The following is a 14,810-nucleotide window of genomic DNA, read 5'->3' on the forward strand; positions in this document are numbered from 1 at the left end:
GATGCACGCACAAAAAGAACAACCGAAATGGTCCTACAGCGATGTGCAATTAAGGAAGGCCCAGCCAGGCTGCGCTGCAACCCCTTAGCCCTGGAGCTGAGTAACACACAGAGTTCTTCAGCTCTCAAGAAGAAAGGCCCTTCCTTCCTTCCTTCCCCTCAGAACAAGAGGATCTTTGGAAATGAAACATGCTGTGCTGCCTGTAGAACACAGAAACCACCCTGAGGAACAGGGACACATTAGCATGCTCTTTTCATCTCTTAACTTTTTCACGTTTTTAACAGTGGATCACTGTTAGCCAAGCCAGACAGGTATATCTGTCTCCAGACCCAGCAGAAGCTTTACGGTCAGAAGACAGGGGCAGCAGCGTTCTGGGTACGGCCACTGCCCTGACTTCTGAGGAAGAACCTGGCTTTGATGGATTTGTATGTATCTTAGATGAGTTTCAAATGTCAAGGAAGTGACTGTCAATTCCCCAATGGGGTATGACCTCACAACTTGGCTAGTTTTCAGGGTCGATATAAAAAATTGTCCAATGGCTGAGTCATTAACTAGAGGAAGGAACACAGGAAGAAGTAGGAACTAGGTGAGAACAGGAACAAAGTAGAATAGAAGGGAAAATGACTCAGGCTAGAAAGAGTGATGACCCATTTTACCTCAGAGAGGTTAGCCTAAACAAAACTCACTTTCCCAGCAGGCAGTTTCTGTGTACTCGCAATGGAGCCGGCTGCTTTAGTGACTGCATTAGGTTCAGGTTTTCCAGCTGTGGCAGCTGCCTCTGTTTTTTTCTCTACTTTGGCCTGGATGGAGATAAAGGGGGGAGGGGCAAGTTTCAAACCAAGATGAGAGCCAGATGCCAAGGAAGGAAGAAGGTGGGAAAAGAAAAAAGCAAAGTCAGGATGCCAGGCAGAAAAAAGCAGGTTCCCCTTTCCCCTAGGACAACACACTCCTAGGCTAGATCCGGAGATTCCTGAGCAAGAGGCACAAGGAAGAGGAACTACAGGCCAAAGCTGAAACAAAGAGGAGATCATGCAGTTATGGAGAATGAGTTCAAAGGCTGAGAAGATCAAATCGGTGGGTTCTTTGTGAGCAGGTATGAGACTGTCACTTTAAATGTCAGTGCCCTCTTGGCTCTAATGCTTTTCTGTGTCCAAGCACATGCTCAGTCACCAGTGAGGGTAAGCATGGCATTCGCCAGTTACTGCAATAGACAACAACCCAATCACTAGCCCAAGTTATTTAAAACCTCACATTTTTGTAGCATAAAAAACTTAAGAGCAAAGATGGGGACAAGGATCATTTTTGGCTCAGCCCAGACACTGGGCTGGGTTGTGCCACAGCCACCACTGTTTACCAAAAGCAACTCTGAGGCCCTTATTCCAGAATGATCCCAGTCTGTTAGCAATGTCTTCCACCTGAACCATAATTCTGCTGCATTTTTATTCCTATTCAATTTCTTAAAAATTTTTTTTTCTTTTAAATTTTTTTTTTATTATGTATGAATATTTTGCATACACATTAACATGTGCATGCCTGGTGCTCACTGGGACCACAAGAGGGCACTGGCTTCCCTGGTACTGGAGTTATATACAAATGGTTGTGAGCCACTGTGTGGATCCTTAACTACTGTCATCACTCCAGTCCCCAACTCAATGTTAAGAGTTTTGGGGTAAGGCAACTTAAGTGTCCTACTCCGGACACTGTGAGAAGAGTTCAAGTGCTGGCAGAGGATGGAAGGGAGGCTGTAACTACTCCAGGGATGCGGAGTCTCGGGTGAACTTTGCTACCAATTTTCCACGACATGGGTAATAGCTGCTAACACTTAATACATAAATCTGTGATCCATTCTAAGGAAGAGTCGTAGGAAAGTTACTGTGTATGTGAAAGCATGCACATGGACGCTTGTGCCACAGCACGTATGTGGAGGTCAGAAGAGAACTCGTAGGAGTCAATTTTCTCCTTCCATCTCAGGTTTCTGTAGATCAAATTCATGTGGTCAGGTTTGGTGGTAAGTGCTGGCCCTAGCACACTCTTTTGTTGTTATCTTTGTCCCCCACCCACCCCCTAAAAAAAAAAGAAAAGAAGACTGAGTTTCTCTGCATAGTCAAGAAACTCGAACTCAGAGAACCCCCTGCCTCTGCCTCCCTCTGCTGGAATTAAAGCTGTGCCACCCAACCTGGCCTCACAACCTTCTTAATTGTGAAGCACTGTGGTTTAGAAAAGCCAGAGTATGTGGTTCATTTCGTAGCACAGCTCCTCTGGGACACCAGAGGGCACCCAGTTCTCATTTGGACATAGACCTCCGACATCATGGGACAAAGGAGTAAGTGTGTCTGATAAGAATCAACAATAACCAACAATAATTGGGTTCATGTCCAAGGCCTCTTATAGTTCCTCAAGTTTTCTCTCCATGCTCCCTAACCCCTGTGCCTAGCCACAGTGATTCTGCTGTTCTGTCATCCCAGTACTCACATTAAAGGCAGGAACGACGTGTCCAGCTTTCTAGAATTTTTATAATAAGCAAAACTCTTTCTACTCTTTCTTTCCCAAAGAGAAATATAAACCTAAATCCTAACACACTGAACAGGAGCTCCTCATAGGAAGAGAAAACATAGAACTCATGCTAGGCCACCCTGATATTGTGATGCCAAGAGCCCAAATTACAATTTCCTGGTGCTAAACACAGTGTCCTAGGAACCACCTTTGGTGACTGAATGTGGCAGGGAAGCAGCAGAAGGCAGCATGCTAAGAGCCCCAAGCCCTAGACTTACCCGGCCTCCTCCAGGCTGGTGCTTGATGTTTTCTGTAGAGCCAACCTTGGAGCGAACGCTCTTCAGGTCAGGGGCAGAAGCAGTAGTGGCCAGGCGGCTCAGCCTGGGAGCAGAGCAGCTAGGTTTAGCCAAGGTGGGCTTCTTGTCCACAGAAAGAGCCACAGAAGGCCGGGAAGGTGCAGGCGTGGGCTTGGCTCGAGTGGAAGCCATCCCTGCTGGGGGTGCTGACCCAGTGGGAGTGGAGTTTCTCTTCACAGAACTGGTAGAGGCGGTCTTTGAGCGACTCAGGTCAGCTGCAAAAAAATGACAAGTAGCAGGAGTTCATGAAGGGGTAGAGCTGGGGAAGGCGCATTCGGCTTCAAGTTAGGTGTATTATGGATTACCTGGTGCAGACTTAGCAGTCATCCTTTTGACATCAGCAGGTTTCCCCTCAGTTTTAGTAGCTGCACAAACAAATTAGTATATTTAACAAGAGATCAGCTGAGATTCATCGCTCATCTGACCGTTACAGAACATCCATGTTGAGCTGGTGACAGTGCTTATTTCTGGGACACAGTACAAGATTAAACAGCCACACGAAGACTGTGCGCACAGCACACAAGGCCGGCACCATCAGTCCCAGGGATGACTTATGCATGGCCATAGAAGTAGCTTATTGAATATGCCTATTAAATTGCCTGTTTCTTTTTTTGCACAATGGAGAGTGAACCTAGGCCTCGCACACATTCCAAGTATTTTACCATGGAGCTGGTCACACAAACACAAAGTGCTGGCATCTGTGGAGTCACTAAGGAGTAACTAAATCATCTGAGAATTCACAAGTCACCTTTGCTCAAGACTTTTCTGAATACATACAGCTGCTAAGCTCACTTAGAGATGAGGACTTGTTAAGGCCCAACACTGAGGGTTGCTGTATGAAGAAGTCACTACACTGTCAGCAGTTACAAGCAGAAGCTCCCCACTGGCTCAGAAGGGAAGAAGACTTCGTCATACTCACTGCTAGGCCTCTTAGGCTGGGGTGTGGCAGGACTTCTGCTGCTTGGCCCAGTGGAAACAAGAGCTGAGGGAGAAGTGGCTTTTGAGGCAGTTGGGGTGGTTTTGGGTCCAGGCCTGAGGGCTGGGGCAGATGCAAGCTTGGATGGCGATGTCCGCTTTTCAGGAATCTTAGCCTCTGTAATTGGCTGGAAATGGAAAAGTGGGAGTAAGAGCTGTAGTCAGTGATGGCCCCAGAGGGTTTTATAAGCATGACCCCAAACTAGGAGACACTACGGACTCTGCAGTGACTAACAGGAAGGCATATGGTTCTAAGATCAAGCTTCCAGATAACTTGGGAAAGCTGTTAGCTGCTGGTAGTGTCGGCAGCGCACTTGGAAAGCTGAGGTAAAAGGATTGACTGTTATGAGATGAGGCAAACATTAGCCACATGGTGAGTTCTGAACAGACTTGGGCACAGCACGAGACCACAAACAAAACCAAACAAAACATTCCAAAACAAAATAACAAAGTCCTCCAGTGCAAGTGGCCAGGTATAAGGAGCCCTGTGCTTTGAAGTTTGGAAAGGAATCAATCTCCATCAATCCAGAGGAAATGATAACCCTAAAGGGTGCATCACACCACAACCTATTTGTACTTGTGATCCACTGCAAATATTTCACTCGTTAAGATTTAATAAACATATGGCCAGAAGCCAAGTTATGTTCACCTAATTTAGCCATTCTTTTGGGTAACATTTAACCAGAGCTGTGGGACACGACAGAACTCCTGAAGATGAGAGGCTATTAGTCAAATGAGAGTCAGAGCCTAAACCCAAGTGTCTTCTTGGAACACTGGCCCCCACAAAATTTATTTTTTTATCTGAATAAAGAAGATCAGAACACAGCATTGCTATAGCCCAGCTTTTACGATATAGGATTAGGGACTTACAGGATGGGAAGACAGACAGCAGAGATGTGACAAGAAGCGGCAGGCCTGACCATCATCAGGCATGGAATACTGTTCAAATGAGGGTCAGTTAAGGTAATGTTAGAAATTTAGAGTCGGGGGGGGAGAATCAAATAAACAAACAGCCTGGTCTACAGAGTGAGTTCTAAAACAGCCAGGACTACAAAAAGAAACCATGTCTGAAAAAACAAAACTACAACAACAGAAAAGAATTTTGGGTTGGTCTCTGACCATATCCTACAAAATCAAGTCTTACTGCATACGAGGATTCTCAAGTTCAGAATGAGGCATCTGCACTCTTTTCAGTTTGCCCTGGTTTTATTATCTGTGTGTGTACACATACATGTAGATTTATTTTTATGTGTATTGCTCCTCTGCATACAGTATGCCTGAATGAGGGTGTTGACTCTCCTAGAAAGGGAGTTACAGGCAGTTTGAGCTGTCATGTGGGTGCTGGGAACTGAACTCAGGTCCTCTTGAAGAGCAACCAGTGCTCTTAATCGCTAGGCTATCTCTCCAGGCCTTTATTTATGCGTGCATGTGTCTATTATGCACGCGCAGGTGACTGCAGAAACCTAGTGTGGAGGCTATAAACCAAATGTGGGCCCTCTGGAAGAATAGCAAGTACTCTTAACTCCTGAGTTCAAAATGAGGCCCAAGCAGAGCATGGTGACACATAATTTTAATCCTAGTAGTCAGGAGGCAGAGGCAGGCAGATTTCTATTAAGTTTGAGGAGAGTCTTGTCTACAGAATGTGTTCTAGGCTTGCCAGAGCTACACAGTGAGACCTTGTCACAAAGCAAAACAAAACACTTTGAGGATCAAACCAAACTATGACTGTGATTCAGAGCAATCTAGCAGAGTCTTACAATCTTGCTATTAAGATGCAATAATAATAAAATAATAAAAATGACTTGTGATAGAAATCACTAAAGAGGGTGACATCTTTCAGACATCAGGAATTTGCTGGGACAGACTGCCCTTTAGCCACTGTTAATCTGTTAGCTCCCACTTCCTTTTCTGAACATGTATCCTAACTCTATTTGCTTCTATAAATCTACCACTTTAAGGGCAAAAGTAGCCTAATGAGACTTCAGTGAACCACTCTCTTAAAATATTTTCATTTGTCTTTATCTGAAGGAAAAGCAACAGGGACATTTACAAGAATACTGGTCACTCCTTCACGCTATGTAGCTCAAATTAGCCTGCAGCTCATAACCCTCCTGCCTCAGCTTCCTGCATGCAGTGATTCATCAAATATATGCCCACTTAGCCAGAGTTTCCGTTTAAGATGACAACCCCTAGGTTTACTTTACAAGATTAAAGAACAACAGTATCACATGGGAACCATTTCCCACCTGAACTTAAAGATACCAATAGGTTAAGTTAAAGGCCCCTCTCAAATAAGAGCTTACGGAAGGCAGCCACCGCTTGCACCCTCCCTTCCTCTAGGAGCAGTCCTGAAAACAAGTGCAGCATTAAAAGTGAACTAGAAAGATGAACATCTCAAGGAGCCCAGTGAGAAGTGGCCTAAAGCTGAAAGCAACGTAAGCTGTCACATGATCCTGGACCTGCTAAGTTCAGCTAGAAGAGTCAGTATGTTGCTAGGGTATGGGAAAAATGTAATTCTGCAGGACGATTAAAACAAAAGGACAAATAACTGAATTGGAAGTAAGAAGTATGGCCTACCCCAAACAGTATATGATTAGTATGTAGATCGCGGGAAACTGATTAGGTACATAAACAGGTGAAGAGTAAGGAACAGTTAAGAAAAAGGAAGAACAGAAGCAGATGCAATATGGCTTTGGTCAGCGCAGATAAAGGTAAAAAGAATAAAAGGTTTTCAAATGTTACGATCGCAACAACGGGCAGCCACACTGGCTTTCAGAGCACCCGCAGGCCTTCCCCTACCCTTTCCCAATTCCACCAGCTCATCACTGCAGCGAGTGCCTGGCTATGGACCTGAAACTCAGAGAAGGAATCTTTTCCTGGCACAGTATATGGATGGCTACTTACCTTTGGTTTCACGTCTCTTGCAGGTAGGGTGGAAGGCCTGGCAGTAGCAGTGGCAGCAGCAGGGCGTTTGAGTGGGGCAGCTGGCACTGAGCCTGAAGCGAGGCTCATGGGTTTTTTACTCAACCCACCAGAGGTGGTGGGAGCTGGCTGCTTAGGGAGAGAAGGGGGCTGTGTTTTGGCTTTCGATGTTGACGTCTTTGCAGGCTGAGTGGTGGCCAAAGGCTTTAGGATGATGGTTGTTTAATTTTTAATTTTTAAAGAACATCAAACACACAGACAAGAATAAAAACAAATAAAAAAGTATAAATTGCACAATTCAAAGTAAAATTATAAGCATGAGGATTAATGCAACTGAAAATTAGCATTCCTTTCTTCTGAGCTCAAAAAATAGTAAAGTGATAGACAGCAAGATGAAGTTTAAGAAACTATAATTTTTTTAGTCTTAGTTGGACCCAAGGTCTTAGACATGCTAAGCACATATTCTACTCCTCATCTCCATCTCCAGGTCTGCAAAAATGCTTCCTAATCACAGTGCCACACATTCTTCCAGTAGTTTGGTTCCTAAACAATTTCAGTAATAGCTTTGTCATTAATTAACTTTTGGTGGTTGTTAGAATTCTAAAAATAAAGCCATCAGCAAGTGATTAAATCATTATTAGAGTTTTTAAAAAGTATATATGATCTTGCTATGCTACGCAGGCTGGCACACAACTTACGATCCTCTAGCCTCGGGCTCCCAAGCTGCTGAGATTACAGTATAGGCACCGCACCCTACTTTCTTACCTATTTGACAAGACAGCAAAACTATACCGTAAAATGGGCACCTATGTGTTTACCAAGTACAAGAGGAAGATTCTGAAGGTATGATTTGTTTGAAAGCCTTCATTCCCTTCATGAACAGATTTCAGAATAAGTCTACAATTACCTTTTATTGTTAGTAAGTCATTTATAAATTGCCTATGGTAGACATATTAAGACCCTGCCTGAAAAAGCCATAAGCCTAGTGGTAGAGCGGTTGTCGAGGAAGTACAAGGTCCTACATTTAATCTCCAACATAGAAAACAAATATCTATTGAACATTTTACACAGATATACTATAAAACTGCAAAACAGAAGATTTTAGTATTTGGGATAGGCTATATGAGAAAGTTAGAATAAAGTTTCGAAGAACATCTGAATTTAAAGAAAGCCAAGACAGCTCAGAAAAAAAGACACTGTATTCACGATTCAAGCAATAACAGCAGGAGTTTTTTTAAATTACAGTAAAATATGACCACCATTCACTCTTGTACCTACCTTTGCTTTCTTTTCTGGGCTTGGCGGTAGCTCCTTGTTTGGTGGGGTAGTGATATCATTTCCGGTTACACCCACAGCAGCCTTTCCTTCTTCTTGCCTGGCTATTCCTAAACCATAGAGAGTCAACAAGAATTATCCTAAGCAAATGTGTTTTACAACCATTTTAAACACAGAAGGCTCTGTTGCGAGATCCATGACTGGTGCCCCATTCTGAAACACTGCAACGGGCTAATGCTAAGATGGATGGCTTTCGTTCTCCCTAGGCTCAAACAGTTCTAGGAGCTCTGAGCACTTATCCCTGTGCTGAAGCAAAGGAGGATTTGCCCTGATGATCAGTGGGGAAAAAAAAAACAAAACAAAAACCAAAAAAACCCACATAAAAACAGCCCTTAATGGTCCCATCCCCTCGATACCAACAAAGAGCTTCTGTCACCCAAACACCAACTGCCTGAAAACAAAGGGGATAAAAACCTCTTCTGCCATAGTCTATCCCTTGGAATAAAGGTTGCTGAGAGATGGGGCAAGAGCCAGATGGTTCAATAACCTCCCTTACTTCCTTTCCCTGTAAAGAACCACTTTACAGAGGATGTGAGATTAAGCTGCTCCAATTCAAACAGTGACCTAGATTTCCAACAAGGCTGAGACCCATGGACATCAGCCTAAGCTAGCAAAGCTGCTCTCGATACAGGAGATGCTTCAGAAGTCAAGGAGATATGTCTAGAAGCACTGTGATGCTATGAAATGTCCGGTCCTAGTGCGAAGGTTTTCTGACTGGCCCAAAATCCATAAACCACAAAAAGTGTAACAGACTCGTAAAACCCAAAATGCAACCACCAAACAAAATATTTGAGCCACATCTCAAATACAAAGAGATTATATAAATAACTTCTACAAATCAGTAACTCTTTTATTACTGTTTTTTGTTTAAGACAGAATCTCATGTAGCCAAGGTTGGCCTGGAAATCACTACATATATGGGGATGACTTCCAATTCCCCTGTATCCACCTCCCGAGTGCTGGGATTACAGAATTGTACGGCTGCGCCAAGTTTATGCAGAACAAACTTAGGCTTTGGGGATGCTGGGTGAACATACTACCAACTAAGCTACATCCCTATGGCCTCTTTTTCTTTTTTGAAGACTGGCTCTGCCATAACAGATCAACTGGTCTTGAACTCCTCATCCTCTTCCCTCCTTTCCTAAATGTTGTGATTACAGGCCTGTGCCACCACACCCAGACCCAGGTATCAGTGACTCAAGTCAACAATCCACAAAAAAGCTCAAAATAATATGCAAATAGGTCACAGAAATGCTAATGTCTTTTGAGACTATGAAAGGGTAAGCCAGGACAGTAGCACAGGCCTATAATTCCAGTCCTGGGGGATGTAGAAGCAGGCAGAGTTCAAAGCCAGCTTTAGCTACATAGTGAGCGAGTTTAAAGCCAGCCTGGGCTATATGAGATCCTGTCTCAAAACCTGAACAATAAGGGCTAGAGACATCTCAAAGGTTAAGAGCACTGACTTCTTTTCCAGAGGACCTAGTTTTGATTTCCAGCACCCATGCTGCAGCACATAGATCCAGTTCTAAGGTATCCACAGGCACCGCATGCACTGATACATAGACATGCAGGTATAAACAACCGAGAGATAAAAATAAATAAATGTCAAGAGAATGAAAGAAAAGAAAGAAAGAAAGAAAGAAAGAAAGAAAGAAAGAAAGAAAGAAGAAAGAAAATTTTGCTGTTCTACGAACTATTTGATTATCTTTTAGAATTTCTTAATTAACCTTTTGAAATTCATTGCTTTGTACAACTTCTTGAAAGTTGCTGTAAGTGCTGGCATTCAAGTTTAATTATTTAGAATAATCTAAACTTTTACTTCCACTTAAGATCCTCGCTTTGATTTTCTGCAGTGGAACTCATGACTTACACATTCTAGGCAAACACACTGTGCTGAGCTATATTCTGAGCCCCTAACCCCAACTTTAAAATTAAAGGTCCTAAGGGCTGGAGATAGCTCAGTAGGTAAAGCAAGCACACGGGACCTGTGTGGGAAGTAGAGACCGGCCAGGCAGTCTGGTAAATGGTAAGCTTCAGAGCAGGGAGAGACTCTGTCTCAAAAGAGGGAGAGGGTGTTCCTGAGGATGAGACCTAAGGCTGTTCTCAGGCCTCCACACAATGTGTTCTGTACACCCGCATACATACAAACACAGGCATAAAAGCCGTCTTAGATTTATTTCTTGTTCACAGCCCTGAGAAAACACCTGTAACTGCAATGTCAGAAAGACAGCCATTCATCCTCTCAGAGAGAATGCACAGCCCCTCTCTGCTGCTTTCAAGATTATCTTTTTTTCTTGTAAAAGTTCAAGCTAACTTGAAAAAAGTTTAGTTTTTCACATTTAGAATTTGTTCACTTCCTTAAATCTGTTTTTATTTTTTATTTTGGAGGATTGTTGTTTTTTTGTTTTTTTTTTTTTCAAGACTGGGTTTCTCTGTGTAGGCCTCGCTGGCCTTGAACTCAGAGTTCCATCTACCTCTGACTGCCTGCTGAGTGCTGGGAGTAAAGGCATGTGCCACAACTATTGGCTACTTTCTTCATTCTTCAATCTTTATGCTACTGTCTTGGCCAAATTTGGTACACTTGATTAATTTCTTTCAACAGCCACTGAGTCTTTCATCCTCTTTCTCCTCTAGTGACTCTCAACATAGTAGCAATGCATAGGTCTTTCATTATTGTACTTTGTCCTGAAAATCATTCAAGTTTTTGCTATTATTCAAATAATTGAACTAAGTAATTTCTAAGGCATCCACAGGCACTGCATGCCAAATTCACTAATCTATGAAAGAACAGGACCCAGGACAAGTTCTCTACCCCTGAGCTATATCCACATCTCTGAGTCACTGGTTCTACCCCATTTCTATTGTTTTAGGTTGTTTTTGTTTTTAAATGAGAAAAGGTTTCAACTGCGTAGCCCAGGTTACCTCCCTGAGATGACTCCGGGGATGACAAATATGTATTGCCATTATTATTTATTTGGAGTTTTTCTGAGGAGCCCTGGCTGATCTGGACTCACTTTGTAGACCAGGCTGGTCTCAAACTCACAAGGATCCACCTACCTCTGCCTGGAATTACAGGCATGCACCACTACGCCCAGCTTTATGGCCTCATTTTTTTATTTCTTGGTTTTGTTTTCTAATATCTACAATTAACATTTGGTCATTTTTAAAAATAACATTTTATCCTTGAGATTTTCTAAGTTTTCATTTCTTTTTCCTTCTTTCTTTTTATTTAAAAACATTTAGGGGCCAACAAGATGGTCTAACAGACAAAATCACATGCCCTTAAGCCTGACAGCCTGAATACAATCCCCAGGAACCACATGCTGGAGAGAATGGAGTCCTTCAAGTTGTCCTCTGATTACCAAATCCATGGCGAGGCACACTCTTGCTCAAATGTTCAACCTCAAAGAAATAATAAATCCTAGATAGACAGACAGACAGATGTGGTGGTTGTTAAAAAGAGCTGGTGACTTATTTTTGGTGCGTATGGGGAGTGCAGGTGCACAGGCTCGCGTGTGCCGCTATGTGCCTGCGGAGGTCAGAGGGTGACCGGGACCTTGGTTCTCCCCACCATGTGGGGTGCCAGGAACTGAGCTCAGGTTGTCAGCAAGTACCTTTATCTACTAAGATATTTCATTGGGCCCTCATTTTCCTTTCCTTTGTAACTGTTTGTTAAAACAGTTTTCTTGATGCCTGCTTTAGAATTCTAATATTGTTCTGCAGCAAGCAATCACCATTATATTTAGTACGTATTTTGGCTGTAGTTCAAGTGAAATGTAGCATATACAGCCCTAGCAGTAATTTCTGACCTGCTGTGTCTTTCTGGCCTTGCTGGGTCTTCCAATCTATGTTGGTACTGCTTGAAAAAATTGAAAGCAATTCCCTGGGTCATTGGGTATCACAGGGAGGAATTAAGTGATTAAGGAGAGAGCGTCTCTTGACTGTGTGGGTGAGCACTCTTTCTATTTGGTTTTGACCTGCTGCTAAGCAGGAGTTAGAAAGAAAGCTATGTAGGCCCCCACACCTCTGGGTAGAGGACTGTCAAACAGTTTACATATGTCCACAATGCTTACTTGGTGATGGCAAGGAATGCCCCCCCCCAAACTGCTGCCATTGTGGGTGGATCAGGTCAACAGTTGCTTCTGCTATCCTTAAAAAAATATTCCATTTGTGGCAGGGGGTACCAAGGTGTTCATGTGGAGATCACATGACAATTTATAGGCATTTGTGCTCTGCCCTCATCCTGATGGAATGAAACCAAGGTAATTAGGCTTTACCTCAACTGTCTTTTCATATTATTATTATCATCATTGTCTACTTGCTGGAATTCTAGGTTGTAAGCCTCCCTAGAGGTACAGAGAAAAAAAAAATCACTGGGAGCCTACTGCTCCCATAGGTTCTATAGTTTCTAAAATTCAAAACTTTTCAGGTTCCTTTACAAACCTTCTGTTATAAGAAGCTATGCCTGGAATATAGTTGTGTTTATAAAGGAGGAACAGGAAAAGATGACTCAATATAACCTTATCGTGATATGTTTTCTTGTGTAGAATATTTTCTATGTGTATGTATGCTGTTGTATATATCTGTGTTTGAGCTATATGCAAGTTTTCAGTTTTAAAAAAAGTTTTAGTTTTAAGTATCACAAAAAAAAAAAACCCACAACTGTATCAGTTTAGCAATATTTCTGTTCTGTAGAAGCTAAAGAAAGGTCACACCAAATGAGATTTGTTACCATTAGCTTTAACTCACAGTAAATATTTTCACCAGCACAGCCATTTCAGTAAACAACACAGACACTCAACGAAGTCTTACCGCTTGTAAGCACACACAGCATCTGCATCTGTTCACATAAGCATTAACTGCCACCGTACACCCACTTCTGGATACTATGAGCCAAATGTTGCCAGTTTCAAAATAAATAAATGATCAGCAAGTAAATAAATAAATAAAACAGAACGTCTAAAAAAATTCATTATAGTAACCCCTTCATAAGCTGTTCCGATGAGCCTTTCAGTATTGGTACTATCTGCTCAGAAAAATACACTCAAATCCCCGGCAATCCACCCCCACACACACCAGTGAAGTGGAGGTTTTGGTGTCTTTAAAAACTCATTATGTTATGGAAACATGCTTTTGTTTTAATCCCAGGGGCAGGATATGGGGTTACTTTAGATTGTCCAAAGCAGCAGACAATTTGTCTCCTGTGGGCTCTGAGAGGGGCATGATCTTTTACCAAATGCAGACAGTTTAAATTCTGGGGACTCTAAAAGGGTATAAATGCCAGAGGTGGAAGGGGGGTGGCTCCGAAGGAGGAGGAAGATAAGAAGAATTTGGAGATATCCTGAAACAAAGACTGTACTTGCCCCAAGGAACCCAACAACTCTAACCAGCAGGAAGTAGCTAAAGAGAACTGTGTCCCTCTCCCCACTAACCTTCTTTCTCTCCTACCTGGTGCTGGAAGGTAGGAGTGGGGTGGAGAAGGGAGAAAGAGATATAAGAAACCACAATAAAATAGACAAAAATTAAGCCTATTTACCAAAAACATGCTTCTATTTTGCTTTGATTCTTTTGTTTTGCCTTCTATTTATTTTTGAGAGACAAGGTCTCTCCATATAGCCTGGACTTAATATGTAGGATGACCCTGACCTTGCACCGGCCTAAATGCAAGCACTACCACATGCCCACCACAGTCAGTCTATAACTATAGCTTTTTGGTTTGTTTTCCTTTTGAAGTCCTGGAGATTGAACCCAGGATCTCATACATGCTAGACAAGCTCTATGCCACTAGACACATCCTCTGCCCTTTTTCCTTTTTTTTTAAGGGCTAGAAATAAAGGCAGTTTATTAAGGGTAATTTAAAAAAAAAAAAAAAAGCCATTCCTGAGAGTGGAAGTGGGCTATCAAGCTGGGGAAAACCACAAAGACTTTGGTCCTTTCTGGACTAATTTACATAGTACCTGTCTCCTCTCACAGCTGTATATTGGAGGCTTTTCTAGTACATGTTATTAGATAAAGCCTCTTACACTTTGTACTTTTTCTTATTTTTGCTTTTATCATTAAGCTGCCCAAGCTGGCTTTAACCTTCTATAACCCCAGCTGGCCTTGCCACCCCAGTCTTAGCCTACATCATCAGGCTGGAAATTACAGCTCTTTTACCTCTTCCACTTTATCCTACCTACTAGGAACAAGGGTCTTCCCCATATAGACCTTGGGCTATGTCATTTGGCAGGAAACATAGTAGTAAGCAGCCAAGAAATTTCTTAGTACAGCATTTGAAGCTTAGTTAAGAATGGATATCCATTTAAAGGCATTTTACCTATTATGATTTCTTTTTTCTAGATGACAACAAAATAATTCCCACAAGGGGAAGAAACATATGGACAGAGAGCAGCAAAGAACCCCTAGAGACACACATTAGCTACAGCCTGGACGCATCACTGACTTAGCTTCCATGAGATTCTTTTATGACCTGTATATAAATACTCCTTAGAATGAATAAAGCCATCTTGGTTTTGAACTGCTATCTCCTTTCCACTGCATCCTTCTTTCTTTTCTTTCTGGTGTTTTTGAGACAGGGTTTCTCTGTGTTCTGGAACTCCCAATTCAGAGATTCTCCTACCGCGGCCTCAAGTGCTGGGGTCAGAGGCATATATACCATCACTGCCTGGCACAAGTGCTTCTTTCTTTGCCAGGCTCTCACTCTGCAACCCAGACTGACATCAAACTCAT

General features: G+C 42.6%; 1 protein-coding gene across 18 annotated transcripts in view; it reads right to left on the reverse strand.

Moving 5' to 3' along the window:
- The window catches only part of LOC110565770 (microtubule-associated protein 4), a 136,331-nt gene that overhangs the window by 11,390 nt on the left and 110,131 nt on the right, over window positions 1–14,810 (reverse strand). For 7 of the 18 annotated variants that reach the window (XM_021663555.2, XM_021663531.2, XM_060385219.1 and 4 more), the window contains 6 exons: window positions 8,025–8,131; window positions 6,729–6,950; window positions 3,769–3,952; window positions 3,155–3,214; window positions 2,772–3,064; window positions 687–800 (listed from right to left, as the gene is read on the reverse strand). In XM_021663555.2, the coding sequence (XP_021519230.2) occupies window positions 687–800; window positions 2,772–3,064; window positions 3,155–3,214; window positions 3,769–3,952; window positions 6,729–6,950; window positions 8,025–8,131 (980 nt within the window). The remainder of the gene's footprint in view (window positions 1–686; window positions 801–2,771; window positions 3,065–3,154; window positions 3,215–3,768; window positions 3,953–6,728; window positions 6,951–8,024; window positions 8,132–14,810) is intronic. The other 11 variants (XM_060385217.1, XM_060385214.1, XM_021663595.2 and 8 more) reach the window with 5 other exon arrangements.

The sequence above is a fragment of the Meriones unguiculatus genome, chromosome 6 (assembly GCF_030254825.1).
Source record: "Meriones unguiculatus strain TT.TT164.6M chromosome 6, Bangor_MerUng_6.1, whole genome shotgun sequence".
NCBI lineage: Eukaryota > Metazoa > Chordata > Mammalia > Rodentia > Muridae > Meriones > Meriones unguiculatus.